This window comes from Ambystoma mexicanum, chromosome 11 (genome assembly GCF_040938575.1).
Source record: "Ambystoma mexicanum isolate Mex_15411 chromosome 11, UKY_AmexF1_1, whole genome shotgun sequence".
Classification (NCBI taxonomy): Eukaryota; Metazoa; Chordata; class Amphibia; order Caudata; family Ambystomatidae; genus Ambystoma; species Ambystoma mexicanum.
The window spans coordinates 1,271,263,033-1,271,276,925 of record NC_090934.1 but is presented as its reverse complement, the minus strand read 5'-3'; the positions used below and the strand labels follow the sequence as shown (position 1 = coordinate 1,271,276,925).

The 13,893-nt window shown below is 49.0% G+C and overlaps 1 protein-coding gene across 8 annotated transcripts in view; it reads right to left on the bottom strand.

The window, feature by feature from the left end:
* LOC138504316 (stimulated by retinoic acid gene 6 protein-like) overlaps nt 1-13,893 on the bottom strand; it is a 432,147-nt gene that overhangs the window by 210,523 nt on the left and 207,731 nt on the right. The window contains exon 1 of one of the 8 annotated variants that reach the window (XM_069624735.1): nt 2,940-3,082. The exons of 6 other annotated variants lie outside the window; for them this stretch is intronic. In XM_069624735.1, the coding sequence (XP_069480836.1) occupies nt 2,940-2,971 (32 nt within the window). In that variant the 5' untranslated portion in view covers nt 2,972-3,082. Of the gene's footprint in view, nt 1-2,939; nt 3,083-13,893 lie in introns of those variants that run through there. One more of the 8 variants, XM_069624728.1, reaches the window with a different exon arrangement.

Below are 13,893 nucleotides of genomic sequence, written 5' to 3'. Positions count from 1 at the left end.
TGGTCTATATCAACATATCATTTTTCATACAATACGCAGCGTCTAGTGGCCCCTGGCTTTTGTGCGCTCTACAAATGACACATAAATAAATACAAATAAATAAATATAAATGTCACGTAAAATTTACTATTTTGAACCACGTTCTTTAAAACAATCTCCTGGATGGGGAATCACCCCCATGAGACCATGCGATTAGCTGTTGTAAAAGGGGCCTGCAGGGAGGCATCAGGGCTTTTCAACTTTTTCAGTTGAAATAGGCCTGCACCTCAAGGGGCCCTGAGCAGCTGTCCCATGCTGGCAATCTTCTGGCACAGCAACCTACTCCTTTAATTGGGTAATTAAATGTGCACTTTGTAGCGCACGATACGGACTACCTTTGATGGTGCCCGCAGGCCGTCATCTTCATCAGGCTTTGCAGTATTCAGCAAGTTCTAAACACCACCTTGTCTTTTTACTCTGGTTTCATCGACATAAGTACTCCGCTTTCATCTACATTAGCCCCCTGCTGTCAAAGTGTCAAAGGGCGATCAATGTTTTTTCAGTGGACTTTTACTATTTCAGCTCCCCGCTGGATGCCATGACAATCGGTAGCTGTTAAATCCCTTTCTGTATTGTTGTGACTGCATTATAATTGAAACACGGCATGTGTGCTTTGGGCTGTTTTTCACATATGTATGCAGGGCAGGCTGACCAGGCTGAAGCCCCTCCCGAAAGGTTACCTGAGGGGTGGGGGCTTCCGTGCCCTTTAACAGTTCAAAGGATCAGGAACATGCTTCTGGGTGCATTTTGTTTCGTCTTTGGAAAATATGCTACCTGCTCACGTCAGATGATCAAGCACTGCCCGTTTGCCCGAGTCACAGCCGCCCTCAGACACACAGGCTGCGTCCCAGTCCGTAATGAACTCGACAACACGTTTCTTTTGTCATCAGCAGTATAGTCTTTCATATGCGTGATGGTGAATTTCCAAGTGAAAGACCACCAGTCACCTTGCAAATATGTGACAGTTCAAGCGAGCAACACAATAAAGCAATCTTTGAACATGTGCTCATGAACATACCGTCTAATAGCGTAATATGCCAAAAAAGTCACGTTTGCTTTGATGTCCTTAGTTGAATGTTCTTAAACCACACATAACAACACGCTGGAGGTTTGTGACGAATCTCCAAACCAAAGTGAGTTTATGACACATCTTATTTTATTGTGTGTCTTAAGGCGCTGAAAATAAAGTGGGTAGATATTTTGCCTTTTGCATCTTATAGTTTTGCATTCAGGTTGTGGAAAATAAAGGTCCACTGATATTATTTTGGCCCAACATGCTGCTATAAGGATTTACATGTTGTCATGATGCTTTACAATGCAATTTGTGCATTTTTGCAAGTAAACTCTATAGGACAGTATTATTGTAGGTCTTGACACCTCAAACTTAAATATTTGTTCCAAGTAAAGAGTGGAAGAAGGTGGACGTGTACAAATTGCAGAGTGGGTTAAAATCCCTGCTTTGCTGATCAGCGTAAGTGTGTGATACTGGGCAAATAATGTAATCTCACCCTGACTTCAAGTGCAAAAAATGGAGTGCTTATAAGTGATTATGTTTACACCCTTACAATAGGACAGTTTTAATAAATGTAGGGACAAATTGGTGTACCCTGGTGCACCCCTGCTAGTGGCTCCAATACTGCCACATAGAATTGCATTATTGCTGCACTGGCCCTCCCCCAGTCTCGTATTACTTGAATTGACTGGCAGGCAGACATAGTCTCACCAGCCAGTCAGTGCACCCGAGATTCTAGTATAGCAGACTAATTGTGGAAGAACCAACATTACATTTTCCCCGTTGCTGCCAGCCACTGAAGTTGCTTGAGCCGTCCAGAGTACTGCTCCACACTCTGCAATGTCCTGTTATGCTATGATATTGGCCCTCATTAGGACCCAGGCGTTAAGGGGTTTACGGCGCCGTAAACGGCGCCGACCCTTAACGCCTGATTCCAAGGTCCCTTTGCGGGATGGTGATTTTAACGCCTGCTTTTTGCAGGCGTTAAAACCCATGCCACAAAGGGACCTTGGTGCTAATTACGCCACTGTAATTTACGGTGGCGTAATTAGCGCCTTTCCCCATTCCCATTATGCCCTATGGGGCAAAAATGGGAATGGGGAAGGGTAAAATGGGAAATGTGGATTTACCGCCCCACTCACCTTGGAACATAGTTTACACCATGGTGGTAAGGGTACGACCCAGGCGGTAACTTACCGCCTGGGTCATAATGAGGCCCATTGAGTCTTTCATTGCACACCATCTGCCATTTTCACACTTTATAGGACCTTCAGGATCTGCAAGCAGTGGGTGTTTCAGACTTAAAGGAGAGAGTTAACTGATTGTAACATTGAAGTTGCACTAGAATAGTCTGATTACAATGAGTAATGAAGTTAGATGCCCCTACACAAGGAAGTTTGTCACTCCTCCACCGTCTCTGAACTTAGCGCATTTGTTAGGCAGAGAGGCGAGGGAAGCTTTTTCCCGAAAACTGGCGGTGTTACGTTTTACTGTGTTTGTTCAGAAAAATGTACTTGAACAAACCTAGTAAAACTTTAAAGCTGCTACTTTCAAGAAAGACTTCCATCGCCTCTCTGCATACTGCGCTTTGCATTTACTATTTGATAGTTGGTCCCCACCCCAGACCATGGGGTGCGGAGGGCTAGAAAAGTGGAGGCGGAGCCCCCAAGTTTGCCCGCCTATTTTCTGAAGTGGCCCCTCCCATCACCACTTAGCGAGTCCCCCACAACCCCGTCCCTAAACGTAGGTTTCGTTGACCCCTACACATCAAGTAGAAATAGGCCCCCATCAGCCTTGACACCTCTTCAGCCGGTGGGGGGCGGGGGGAGTTAACATTTTCTAGGACTGCTTTTTGTCCCCAGTCCAGCCCTGACCCCAGCCTACTCACGTGGCGGTCGTCCACGCCGAATCCTGCAGCATGGCGTTCCGCTCGAGCGCTCGCCTCTGTGTGTAGCCCAGCCTTGCGGAATGAGAAGGTGTCTAGGAAGGAGACTGGGATAGAGTGAAAGGTGTGTCAACAAACAACCAGCCTGCTGGGAAAGCTACGCAAAAAAGCGATTGTGAACGACCCAGGCTGGCTTTATCAGCCTTGCACTTGTTCACAAACCCACTGCTGCGACTGCCAAAGAAAGACAGGCTTCATTTATCACCCGCTTAAGGGTGTGTGAACGGGGGGTGGTGTCAGTGCTGGCAACGGAAATTATTTACTTGGGAACGAGGCGTTGGGGTTGGCTTGTGTTAACCCCCCCCCCCCGCCCCCAAAACATGGACCCTCACAGAAGATTAATCATGAACACCAGGGAAAAAAACTCACGAAAGGAGCATTTCCTATAATGTGGCTAGCAGTGTATAAAAGGGGCACACCTTTTAAATGTACAGAGCTTTATTGAAATCTTTCCTGCAGAGAACATGACCAGCAAGAGATGTCATCAAACACCCTGATCCAATGCTTGAGTGATTGTGGGGGTACTTGCCTGTCCTCTGGTCCTGGGTTTGAACACCTGGAAAAAAAAACTGAAGCGAGGAGCTTTTCCTATGATGTGACCAGCACGGAATAAAAGGGGCGCACCTTTTAAACTTGAAAAGCTGTATTGAAATCTTTCCTGTGGAATCATATGTAGGAACTCTGCATGAACCCCGGCCCCTCCGCACCCGCCTCCTTGCAACTCGCAAGGGAATTAGTCAATGGCTTCTGACCGCTGGTTGGGACATGGGGGCGGGTCAGTGCTCCGACTGAGTCGCAGAGCTGCGCTATATTTGCACAGTTCATGCGCTGCAAATACGCCAGACAGGAAGCTCGGGACCTTGTTTATTTTGCTCTATTTCCAACAAAGGGCTTTCAAACGAAAATATAGGAATGCTGCTTTGTCTTTACCCACGTGCTAAGGGCACATTGTGGCCGCACGATGGGACTAGGAAGGGCGTTCATGGCTGCGGTCAGTGTGTCTGGTGAAGAGCAACACAGCGGAACTTGCAGGGGCGTTGCTAGGGGGGGGGGCTAAGGGGGCTATAGCCCCTGATCTTTTGGTTGTAGCCCCGGATAGAATCTCAGGAGCTACAGCCAAAAGACTAGCTAGCCCCCAGTCCCAACAGTTCTGACATCAGCTTAGCCCCTGGTCTTTTCCAGGCCTAGCGACTCCCCTGGTTGTAAGTGTTCGCTTCCCCACCACACACACATGAAAAACAGGGAATGCAGATGTAAGTAGTTTAGTGAACCTTTCCTCCACGTTTGCAGCATCTGCAGTGGTGGGGGAAATTACCACCAGCAATGGGAACTAGTAAAATTCACCTATTATTTTGCTTCGCCGGTGGAGCAGATTATTTCACTGTCGCCCCTGGTTCCATGTGTTAATATCCCCACAAAAATATCGCCATATTTTTACGGCGATATTAAGGCATGGTACCTGCAGCGGACCCCACCCCCCGCAACCCCTGCATTATTTTTAAAGGAGCAGGGGACACCCCCGCAAGCCCCGCTCCCAAAAAAACCCCAAAAATGATTCCCCCCAAAAATATCGCCTATGGCCGTTTCAACATTCAGCAATATTCTTGGTCGGGATAATATGTGGTGATACCTCGCCCCTTTGGTCGAATTCCGTTTCCCTGCCCGAAGTTTCGTTTTTTGGGCAGTTTCGCCAAAAATGTTGGTGAATTACTGGGTAAAAATGAAATTTCGTGCAGGAAAATCCCCCAAATTCTCCAGCATGGGATCTTGCACATGCCCATGAATGTTCCCTGTTGTCAGGCTGGGAATCCTCGGTAAAAAGAAAGTGGTTTAGCTTTAAACTTAAATCTGCTCGCCTCCTCTATAGCCTATCAGTGGGCCTAATTCAGAGTCGGCCGGTCCGGTATTAAAGTGCCGGTATTCATGTATATCAGCACTTTACCGGACCGGCCAACTACAGGTTTGCCGATGGGGCACCTGATTTACCTTCAGCTCAAAGCTGGACGTAAGGCAGGCGCCCTACTGGCAAGAAGCGCTGTCATTACCAGCACCGGTATTGCTGGTGCCGGCAATGACAGCAAGTAGTCCCCCCATGGAGTCCTATGGGGGGACTACTTGCCACTCGTATTACCGCCAGACACAGTGCCGGAAACAGTAATAGCCTTTGTCAGTATCCTGGCGGGTTTATGGGCAGAATAATGGCAAGGTCATAATGAGGCCTAGTGTCCTTAGATTCATAATGCCTCCAGCCAAAGACACTCATCCTCTTAAGGTCCATCCCTGGTGGTCATCTTCAGATTTTATCGCATGTTTCTAGTGTCGGGAGTCCTTGAGCTTCGCTCCTCAAAAATGTTAGGTTTTTCGAAGATTTTTCACAATTTTCCAAAGCTATCTTCCATCTATTCTTCGTCTACTGTCACGCAGCAACTACCGGCAGTGGGGACGCGTTGATAGCGAAGATCGTCTATCCATCATTGGATCTTCAACCCGTGGCGCCTACTTCTCAACACCTCGACTATGGCTGATGCTATGAAGTAGAGCCTCTTCAGGACCGGTGAGAGCTGCAACCTGAAGAACATCTTCGCCAAGGACCGGCACCTCAAGTGCCTTTATTGTCTTCACGCTGACCACGATGCGAACAGATGCAACATCTTCCAATCCTTCTCATCAAAGAACAAAAGGGATCTCCACTGGAGTTTGGTGACATGGATCGAGGAAGGGAAGGCCTCTGACATGGCCTCCGGGCATAGTCATGCCTCATCCAGGGCCAGTAGGTCCGATGAGCGCACTTCCTCAGGTAAGAAGAGGTTGAGTTCCTTTGAGGATGCTTCTTCCATGAAGATCCAAAGGAAGGCGAAATCCAATGCTCCATCTGCATCCTCGTCAATGGTCTCTGCGGTTGTGGGACCAAGTTCTGGAAAGGACGGTTCCTGCTACTGACTCAGTCGATGGTTGGCCTGCCAGCTGGTGGGTTGCCTCCAACCGCGAGGAAGTCGCTGATACCGTCCAAGCATAAGAAGAGCAGATCTTTGAAGGTCCTGTCACTGGCCCACCATCGTCGATGCAGTCAGCGGTGGGCACCCCATCAACGACAACATCATCCACCAAGACCACCGCCCCATCGACAACTTCCTTGTTGACACCCAGGACTTCCTTGGCGACAAGCACCCCATCAACAACCCCATTGGCGAAGTCAGGAAAACGAGTCTTCCTTCAGCAACAAAGAGTTACTCAACGACTGTCATCTTCATGACAATCGCCTCACCCAGGATCTCTCTGCCTCCTAGATCCCGTCGTTGGTCCCGATCAAGACCCCTCAGCAGCTGCACCTATTCCTACTCTGGAGGCTCCTTTCTTAGCTTCCTTCCCAAGAGCCTCGCATTGGGTGAGAGAATTACCTCAGCTCTGGACTTTCTGCTCAGGCCCACCATGGCTGTTCCTCCGGCTTCTTTGTTATCCCCCAGGAAATCGGCACACATCTATACCAGTTCTGAGGAGGATCTGCCTGAAGATGTTTACCCCGACCAGGAAAGGCACCAGGGACTCCTGCTTCAGGAGGGATCATCATCCCATGAGTCTTATCAGCAGTTGAGCCCTCCAAGGGACTTGAACCTGGCTCCTGCTCCGACTGCAGCACATGCACCTGCTCCTGCACCAAGTGACATGTCCCTGGACATTTTAACCACCTTGCATACATTGGTGCTTAAGATTCAGCAGTGGCTGCCTGCTGCTCCTGTGCCTGGTTCAGCCAAGAGTCCTCCAAGGCCTCCTCAGCATCAGCTGACACCGCCCGTAGGGCACCCGTTACCCCTGGGCCAGTGCTGCCCCCTGTAGCTGAGGAGTCAATTCACACAGATACAGGCACAGACACTGACACCACCGGAACTCACATGGATGAGTATGACAACTTTCCCGCAGATGGCTTCACCCCCAGATGAGATTGGCTCATCCACTCCATCATCTTGAAGGCGGCTAAGTTCTTCAATCTGGCGGCAGGAGAGAAGAAGAAGGAAGACTTCCCTTTTCAATGCCGCAAGTTCACAAAGAAGACCATCATGTTGGTTCCGTTGCTGGACGAGATTTGGGAAGATGGATTGGCAGTCATGAAGGCTCCAAACACCATGCCAGGGAAGCATGACAGGCTGGAGAAGAAGTACCGGATCCTGGTTTCGGCCCCTAGGTGTCCCAGGTCTCAGCCTTCTACAGACTCAGTGATGTCAGCTGATGCCTGAAAACAGTCATCAAACCCCTTGTCGTTGTCGATAGTGCCTCCTGACTAGGTAGGCAATGTTATGTTATGTTATATACATTTCTAAAGCGCACATACACCGAGGGTACCTTGGCACTAGGTGATATATTTACAGCAGAAGTACATGGAGCCTAGTACAAATAGGTTTTAAGGGCACAGCGAAAAGACAGATTGTTATCAACCATGCAAAGAGGCAATGGGAGACTGTTCCAGGTTTTTGCGGCAATGACAGAGAAAGCCCGGCCGCCGACACGAGAGAGTTTGATTGGAGGGATGAAAATCAGAAGAGCAGACTGAGAGCAGAGAGGACAGGACGGCACATAGCAGGGAAATTTCGATTGAAGGTATTCAGTGCCCTGCTTATAGAAGGCACGGTGCACAATGCACATTGACGTAAAAAAGATGCGCTTTTCAATGGGCAGCCAGTGCAGTTGCCTAAGGAGTGGGGTAATCTGGGCTCCAAAGGGAGGGCGAGTCACTGCCCGAGCAGCTGCATTTTGCAGCAGTTGGAGGCGATTGATAAGATAACCAGGCTGACCCAAGTAGAGGGAGTTGCAGTAGTCAGCGGTGCTCAGTACTAACGCAGCTACCACTGGGGCTTGGTATACGGTAGGCACAAAGGGAAGCACTTTGCGCAGTATACGCAGTTTGAATTGGCCAGACTTGCATACGGCCACTACCTGGGGTGCCATGGACAGGGAGGATGACAGAATCACACCCAGATTTTTAACAGTTGTCGCAGGAGAAGGGCAAGTGCCTAGAGAAGTAGGCCAGAACTCAGGGGTCCAGAAGGAGAGGGGGCAGGAGGTGCCAACCACCAACACCTCCGTCTTGGACCCATTAAGCTTTAGCCAGTTTGCAGCCATCCAGGTACCAAGATCTTCTAGTCAGCTCCTTAACCGAGTCGCTGTGTCTGCTATGGTGAGATCGAGCCGGACAAGAATCTGGGTATCATCAGCGTAGGAATAAAATCTGAACCCATGCAATAGAATAAGCAGCAGGAGAGGGCGGATATACATATTGAATAGGATGGGAGAAAGAGCAGATTCCTGAGGGACTCCACAGGAGAGCAAGCCGGGAAGAGAACAGAATGGTGGCAGAGATACAGACTGAGTCCGGTTGGAAAGAAAGGCTTGAAATCAGTCAAGAACTTGGCCAGAGATGCCGGCATTGGACAGTCGGGCCAGGAGGGTGGGGTGTCAAATGCGGCCGACACGTCTAAAAGCAGAACTGCACCAACCCTGCCCTGATCAACTAGCCTGGAAAGGTCGTCCATCACAGAATTAAGAACAGTTTCAGTACCTCTACTGGGACGGAAACCGGATTGGAAAGGGTGGAACAACCCGGAAGACTTCAAGAACGAGGCGAGAGCGGGAGAGGTCAACGCCTCAAGAACCTTCATAGAGAAGGAAAGTAGAGAGATTGGCCGGAAATTAGCCATTACTTCAAGATCCAGAGATGGTTTTTTGAGCAGGGGAAGCACAAGATCGTGTTTCAGTTGACTGGGGATCGTGCCAGTTTGAAAAGAATAGTTTATGGCAGCGGTAATATGAGGGAGTAGTTCATTGGTGATTTCTTTAATCGTAGCAAGCGGAATCACATCAACAGGAGAGGCAGACTTAAGACCCTGAATGGCCTCAAGTACCTCAGACTTAGAATACACAGGAAAAGAGGACCACTGAGCAGTGGGCGCAGGCATCCTGGGAAAGCAGAGACATACGTCCGTAGTCGAGGCTACTTTGGCAATGTCAGCGCGAATAATATCAATTTTGGATGAAAAAAAGGAGGATAAAGAGTCGCACAGAGCTTGGGAAGGAGTTATCGCCAACCCAGTTTTCGGGGGCGCGGAGAGGGAGCTAACTAATTCAAAAAGGGCCTTCGGTTTATTAATGGCTGCTTCTACCTTAGAGCCCAAAAAGATCTTCTTGGCTAGATTTATGGGCTTATGGTAGTCGGACAGCGAATTACGAAAACTGAGCTTATTCGTTGGCAAATAGTGTAGTCTCCATCTCCTTTCGGCCTGTCTACAGGCCAATTTCTTGAGCTTAAGGTCTTCAGAGAACCATGGCTCAGAGTGATGTTTAGTACCTTTGGATAGTCTAAGAGCAGCCATGTCGTTGGCTACTTCGGTGAAAATGTTTTACATTGAAGTCAAGGTAAGGAAACTCACAGAAGAACGCTGGTTCAAGAGGGCAGTAGTGAGCGCAGGTTTAGACACTTTGCACCAGTCACGTCTGAAAGCAGCAGGTTTCCATACCAGCGAGATAGGAGAGTAGTGAATGAGGGGAAACTGAATAAGGAAATGGTCGGACCAGGCAAGAGGGCAGGGAGGGGAGATAATTATCAAAGATTTAGGGGCGCTGATAAAATCAAGGATATTACCCAGCTGGTGGGTAGGCTCCATCATCAGCTGAGGAAGGCCTACATCGTCCATAAGAGACAAGAAGGTCATTACCTGATTAGGGTTAAAAGTGTTAGGAGATAATTTAAAATCTCCAGCCACCCAAAGATTGTGGTGTGTCGTTAAGAGTTCTGAAATAAATTCAGGGAAAGCAGTGCAAAAGGTAGCATCGGCTCTAGGAGGGCGGTACATTAGAAGAATAGTGTGGGTGAGCTAAGGGGAGATAGTAATGTGTACAAGAAAACATTCCATCTTCAGAGAATGAGGTGGCGAGCTACACTGAGTGGTAGTGGTATATATGTCTTTGTGCAAGATGGCAACCCCGCCACCGGGGTGAGCAGCGATACGGTCAGTATGCGCCAGACTATAGCCAGGGGGCAGTGCTTGGGCAATGGAGGGACCAGAGGATTCCTGCAGCCAAGTTTCAGTGAGTAGGAGAATTTCAAAATGGTAGGTGGACACAAGGTCATGACAATGCGCTGCATGAGCTACCAGAGAACGAGTATTGAGCAAGCCGCACTGAAGACTACCGCCAATGGCGGCATTAGGGGTCTTAGACTGGATTTCAAACTCAGGTGGCCATATAGTATCAGAGAGCAGTAGTGTGTGGTGGGACTCACAGGTTCCTAATGGCTCACCAGGCTCAGAAGGATTATCATGGAACCCGGAGAGCCCAGACCTTGCACGGACGGGCACAGACGGGCTCGCCTTAAGCGTGCCTTCGGTGCACAGGCGGCGTGCCTGCTGCACCCGTCCGCTGGGCATGCGGCTCCCACGGCACATTAATGCAGAAGGGATCCGGGAGTGAGGCAGAGGGACCAGCCACTCCTGGAAATAGAGAGAGGACTGGACGGTAAGCGTCGTCCACCCGTGTCAAATGGGCTACACACAAGGATTAACAACAAGTTAAAAGCACAGTGCGTGTAGCATCAGATATTTAAAATAGGCAAGCACCAAGTCAGTACTGCTGAATGAATCACACAACAGACCAAGGCTTTTAAATGGCAATCCCGAAAGGGAGAACCTCACCACAAGCTTGATGCGGCTGGCAAGCACATCATTAACACAACAGCCTCCACCATCAAGGCCGCTGATGCCCTCGCCATCCGGTCTAGGCATGACAGGGAGCTGTGCTACAAGTGCATGCCCATCCTCGATTTCCTTCCTAATGACAAGAAGGCTGAAGCCTTGGCCCTATTCCAGGAAGGAGAAGTGGCTTCTGGCCACGCCATCACGGTTGCGCTCGACATAGTGGACTCCGGGTGGTGCCAGATGTGGAATGGTATGGCTCTCCGGCGCCAAGGTTGGCTGAAGGCCATGAATTTATGCATAGACGTGCAGATTAAGGTTGTGGACATGCCGTTTGATGGTGACAACCTGTTTTGGAGGGCAGTGGATTTTACTCTCCAGGCCATCAAAACAGACACAGAGACGGCGTGCTGCCTGGGGCTCCTACAGCAGAGAAGGTCGTCCTTTTGTTCCCTGAAGGGAAGAGTCTCCAGGTCCTCCAAGGGGTATACTACCCCCTATTGTCAGCCCTCCCACTTCACCACCCAGAAGGCCTACAGGGGTCGCTCCCAGGCCTTATGACAGTGGAAGCCAACGTCGTTGTCCACCATCCAGGACACAGACGGCCAAGCAGGCCTGAACCGACCAAGGACCTGCACCCCCACTTTCTCACCCCAGTGGGAGGGCAGCTATCAAACTTTGTCAATCGCTGGGGAAAGATCTCCATGGACAAATGAGTGCTGGACGTTCCTCCTGTCGCGTGTCAAGAACTTCACATGGCCCAGGTGCTACCGGAGGTTCAGGCCATGTTACAAACAGGGGCAATAGAACGGGTCTCTCAGCGCCTCTGGGGCTTTTGAGTGTACTCCAGATACTTTCTGGTAAAGAAGAAGTCACCAGGCAGATCTGGTACTCAGACTTGCTCCATCTGCCAATGGCTCTGGCAATCCAGCTGCCTCCACTTCCTAACCTCCTCTTCAGAAAAGAAGGTTCAATCCTGCACCATGACCCAGCATCACTGAGACCCACGGCCTGGCTCCTTCAGTCCTAGAATATGGGCACTATTCAATGCCACTGGAATGCAAGAAGATCCTGGCAAAGGCCACAGCTCCATCTATGTTTTCTAGCTACAGGCACAAGTGGAAGTGCTTAGCAGTGTGGTACCGGGCGCAGAAGATCACACTGCTGTGGGTAACGGCCCCGCAGCTCCCCATGTATCTGCTCTCACTGGCTAAGGCTGGGCTGGCTCACGCCTCCATCAAGGTGCATCTGGCTGCCATATCACATTACACACAGGCTCCAGGCACACTCTCCCTGTGGTCGCTCAGGCTTGTCAAAGAGTTCCTCAAGGGTCTCTTCAGGACTTTTCTGCCGGTGAAGGTGCCTGCCCCGGCTTGGGAACTGAACGTGGTCCTGTCTAACCTTATAGGGCCTTCGTTTGAACCAATGCATTCTGCCCCTTTGAAGATTCTAATGTGAAAAACCCCTTTCCTGGTGGCGATGACCTCGGTCAGGCAGGTTGTGGATATTCAGGCCATCTCGTGCAAGCAGCCGTATTTGTACTTCCACGCTACTAAGATGGTGCTGCAAACTCAACCCACCTTCATGCCCAAAGTTCCATCAGACTTTCATCTCAACAAGCCATTGGTTCTGCCAGTGTTCTTCGCGAACCCTTCTACGCCTGCTGAAAGGATGTTGCATTTGTTGGACATTGCTTATGCCCTCAAGTTCTAAGTGGCAGACACTACAGATTTTCAGAAAATGTCTCTGCTTTTTGTACATTTTGGACCTGTGGGACTGTTGGGTGTCCTGACCCACGTTTGAGCTATCATGCTGCAACATTTGGTGCTGTGGGCTTAGAAAATCCAAGATGGCCAAAAAGCCCACAAGTGCGCCAGAATCCAGGAGAACCACGCAGTTTGTGCGCACACCAAAATGGTTACCTCACTTGCCACCCACCAGTGTAAAGAAAGATCTTTGTTAACAAAATCCACTGTTACTGATGTCAAAAAGTTGCTGAAATCGTGGCTCACCGGACCACTTTAAAGATTCAACCCTTTTGTGGGGTTCCACATAACCATTTTACTGTAAGGAGCCCCATCAAAACAATGTTAAGCAAGGATTATTTACTACCATGTAAGAACCATTCCTGTTTGGAATGCATTAATCCAAGAAAGATCCCAAAAATGGATGCAGTACCAACAAAATCCTCAAGGCGGCGCTAGCTCTGACAGGAGAACTAAGTGCAGTTGCTGACAAAGGGATTTGACTCAGCTGACTTCAAAGGCTGCATTTTAATTAAAAATTAGCCACCTGCTGTTCCCAGAGGCCAGAAGCCTGGGAAACCCTCTCACCTCAAGAGATTCACACCACAGCCCAGGATATCACATGGTCATAATAACCAAATGCAAAGTGACCCCCTGGTCTGCTGACCTCAACCTCCTGGAGACCACACATTAGGCTATTGCACTTGAATAGAATATGTTGATTTTGACTGTTTCCTGTCAACAAAGGCCTGCCTGCCAGAAGACACATATGATCACTGACCCACCCAAGTCTTGGAGGCGGACTCCAACACTCTGAGAACTGAATTGAAAGCAAAATATATATTTTACAGAAACACTGATAACTCTTTGTAATCAAATGACAGGAATGTATAACTTTGAGAGCCTTCATTTAAAAAATGTACCTTCGATTCAAGCCCAAACTCCAATTTGTGTGATGTTCTGGGGCAAAACCCTGCTATTTATGTATACTACAGACTCTGTGTTTAAGCTAGAGACATGGTAATTTACTGGAGTATGTATGGACAGGCCGTGTACATGTGTATAAATCTGGAGAAAAATACGATGTTGCAAAACCCACTAAAAAGCACCAAATGTTGTCATTTTTGAACCCAAGCCCCCAGGAAGAGCAGAGTTTGAACAGGGTATACCTCATGTGATATGTGATGGGTGCATGTAATTTCAAACCACTGTGTATCTATGAAATATGTCTTTAGGTCAAATATAGATTGTGTGTAATTTGACAGGGGAGTGTCCTTTCTGCAAGCCATTAAATGACATCGCTCTGACACTCCACTTCTTTTCCCCAATCAGGAGAGAAAGGAAAGCTTGACCAATGGGCAGTTGAGAGAGGGGCTGGCTAGTGATGCTGCACACACACCCACTTTCAAAAGACATAAAAAGAGCCACTAGAAGCTAAAGAGGACATTCAATTCCATTTGCTGCGGAGCATGC